At 47.6% G+C, this 2,500-nt stretch overlaps 1 protein-coding gene across 2 annotated transcripts in view; it reads left to right on the top strand.

Annotated features, from left to right (window-relative positions):
• Positions 1-2,500, top strand: part of LOC311307063 (neuron navigator 1-like) — a gene marked incomplete at its 5' end in the record, with an annotated part of 68,821 nt that overhangs the window by 57,898 nt on the left and 8,423 nt on the right. For both annotated transcript variants that reach the window (XM_084435810.1, XM_084435811.1), the window contains 3 exons: positions 750-861; positions 1,059-1,180; positions 2,032-2,225. In XM_084435810.1, coding sequence (XP_084291936.1) covers positions 750-861; positions 1,059-1,180; positions 2,032-2,225 — 428 coding nt within the window. The remainder of the gene's footprint in view (positions 1-749; positions 862-1,058; positions 1,181-2,031; positions 2,226-2,500) is intronic.

Here is a 2,500-nt window from a genome sequence, read left to right as displayed (position 1 = left end):
GATCCCACCCTCTGCTCACCTCACCCCACCAGAGACACTCACACGCACGGACACTGGGTCGAGACCCACTGCAGTAAGTAGTGTGGGATCCACTGCAGTGGAAAGTATGGCCATGAGAGTACCGGGGAATGTTAATGCCAAACCAAATTTCTGTCCAAAAAGTCCATGCTGCTAGACAGAAGGTGCTAGCCTACGGCACTAATCCAGCACCACTTTGATTATGCAAGCACACGGTGGTTTGAGGGTGCTTCAAAGGCGCTAATGCTCAAACTACAGACCTCTCAAAACGAACTAATGAGAGTGGTTTTGCAGCGAGGTTCTCGGGCCAATATTGGAAGGAGCCACTTCCAAGGATTAAATAGGCTACCGGTGGAAGCCAGGGTTTCTCTGATCAAACTCCTGGTACACAGGAGAATTTATGGAGCCAGGGATTTGAATGGGTTTCCTCTCCAATCCCAACCTAAGCAGATGTATGAGGGTTCCCATTTATATTTCCAGTTTTATTGCAATGCTGTGTGGAGTCGGTAAATATTAATTGTATTGTTTGTTAATTGTTTGTAAACTGCCACTCAGATGTTGTAGTTCTTTTAATGCTGTCGGTTTAATCTCAGTTGAGAGGACACATAAAAATGGCAATACGTTTTTTAACTTTTTCCTCAGTGGTTTTATTCATACACGAGTCTCCTTGGTGTATTTTTAACGTGGTCAAATAAAGTAACTTAAGTTGTCTGGATGGTTGTCCTGTGCAGGACTCTGAGCTACTGGACCTGAGGGAGACCATCGAGACTCTGCAGTCCAGGAACGAGGAGGCCCAGGCCGTCATCCAGGGAGCACTCAGCATCCCAGACATCGCCTCCAAAGGTCAGGAGGAGCTACTACAACTCCTAGATTTTTTTCTTTTTGTTTTTAGATCTTAAAACAATGCGTATTAATGATTTTGATGCGTTGCTTCAATGTCTCACACACACAGATATTCTGTACACATACACACCATGTCATTGATACAGCAGCTGATTGGCAGTGTGTGTGTGTGTGTGTGTGTGTGTGCTGTGTTTCAGACCTGCGTATGCGTCGTCAGAACTCGTGTGAGAGCATCTCCAGTCTCAACAGCCTGACCAGCATGTCCAGTTTGGGCAGTCTAAAGGACCAGGATGCCAAGAAGAAGAAGAAAAAGAGCTGGGTAAGGACAAACACACACACACACTTACACACTCACCCACAAACCCTCTTCTTGTCCACCTCAATGCCCATGTGTGTGTCTGTGTGAATTCAAATCTGAGAGTGTGACTAGAATCTCTCCCTCCTGTCTCTTGGGTTATGTTTGTGTTTCAGGTGTGCGAGGTGAGTAGACTGAATATAACCACACACATCTCATGCTTTTACGTTCTTCTCTACAGCATGGTCAACAGGCCCCCCCCCCCAAAAAAAAAAGTTCATTCATTTCTGTTCAGTTTGTTGAGTTAATAAGTGTTCAGCTGAGGACAGCAGACGCTGGCGCCGGTGGGTGGGGCTTGAGCGTGACAGAAACAGCTCGCCAGTGCGTGTTTACTCCAGCCAGCCGTTCCGCTGACTCACACGTCTTTCGTTTGTCATCATCACATCCCTTGTTATTGTTATCCTTGGATGAATGGATGGTGATTGTTCTCTCTATCTGGGTCTGTTTTTCCTCCTGATGGAATTTCTCAACGTCAACATCTGTCTCTCTTGTTAATGCCTGTTGGGACATTCTTCAGGACATTCCCAACATGTCTGCTCACGACGACATCACTATCGCTCTTACTGACCCAGTGACTGTCTACTTGCTGTATAAACTCTCCAGAGACCGTGGCTGTGATCTACATGTGTCAACTTAACTGTACTAACAAAAGTAGCCATTTATTTAGTCCAATTGTGATTTCACCGTACAAGAATCAGTTTCACTCTTTCCCTTTTTCTCTTGCTCCCCCTCTCTCTCTCTCTCTCTCTCTCCCTCTCTCTCTCTCTCTCTCTCTCTCTCTCTCTCTCTTATCCTCTCTTCATCTCTCCCAACAGTTGAGGAGCTCGTTCAACAAGGCGTTCAGCATCAAGAAGGGCTCCAAAACCTACTCAGACATCGAGGAGATCGTCACGCCCGACTCCTCCGCCCCCAACTCCCCCAAGATGCCCCATGAGGGCGGGGAGGGGGGAGAGGGAGGGGAGTCCCAGCCCCCGACCCTCAAAACCTCTGTCTCTGCCACCTCCTCTGTGTGAGTTCCCCTGCACAACCGTTTGCGGTAGACATTTGTAATTCTTCCTTGAGGTACCCAGCCCTCCTCCTCTCATCTCAGTGTGTCAGCCTGTAAACCCGTGACATGAGTCATTTGTTTTATTCTATTAACCTGTTAGCTCGATAAGCCTGTTACCTTGTTTAGCCTGATCCCAGCTCTCAACGTGTGCCGAAGTGTCCTTGAGCAAGGCACTGAATCCCAAAATCGCTTTCGCGCGGCACCGTTGTGCAGCACCTCGTACTCACAGCAAGAAG

This window comes from Borostomias antarcticus (assembly GCF_949987555.1).
Source record: "Borostomias antarcticus genome assembly, chromosome: 3".
Lineage (NCBI taxonomy): Eukaryota > Metazoa > Chordata > Actinopteri > Stomiiformes > Stomiidae > Borostomias > Borostomias antarcticus.
Note: the sequence above shows the minus strand (reverse complement) of the source record. Positions and strands in the feature narration are given on the sequence as shown.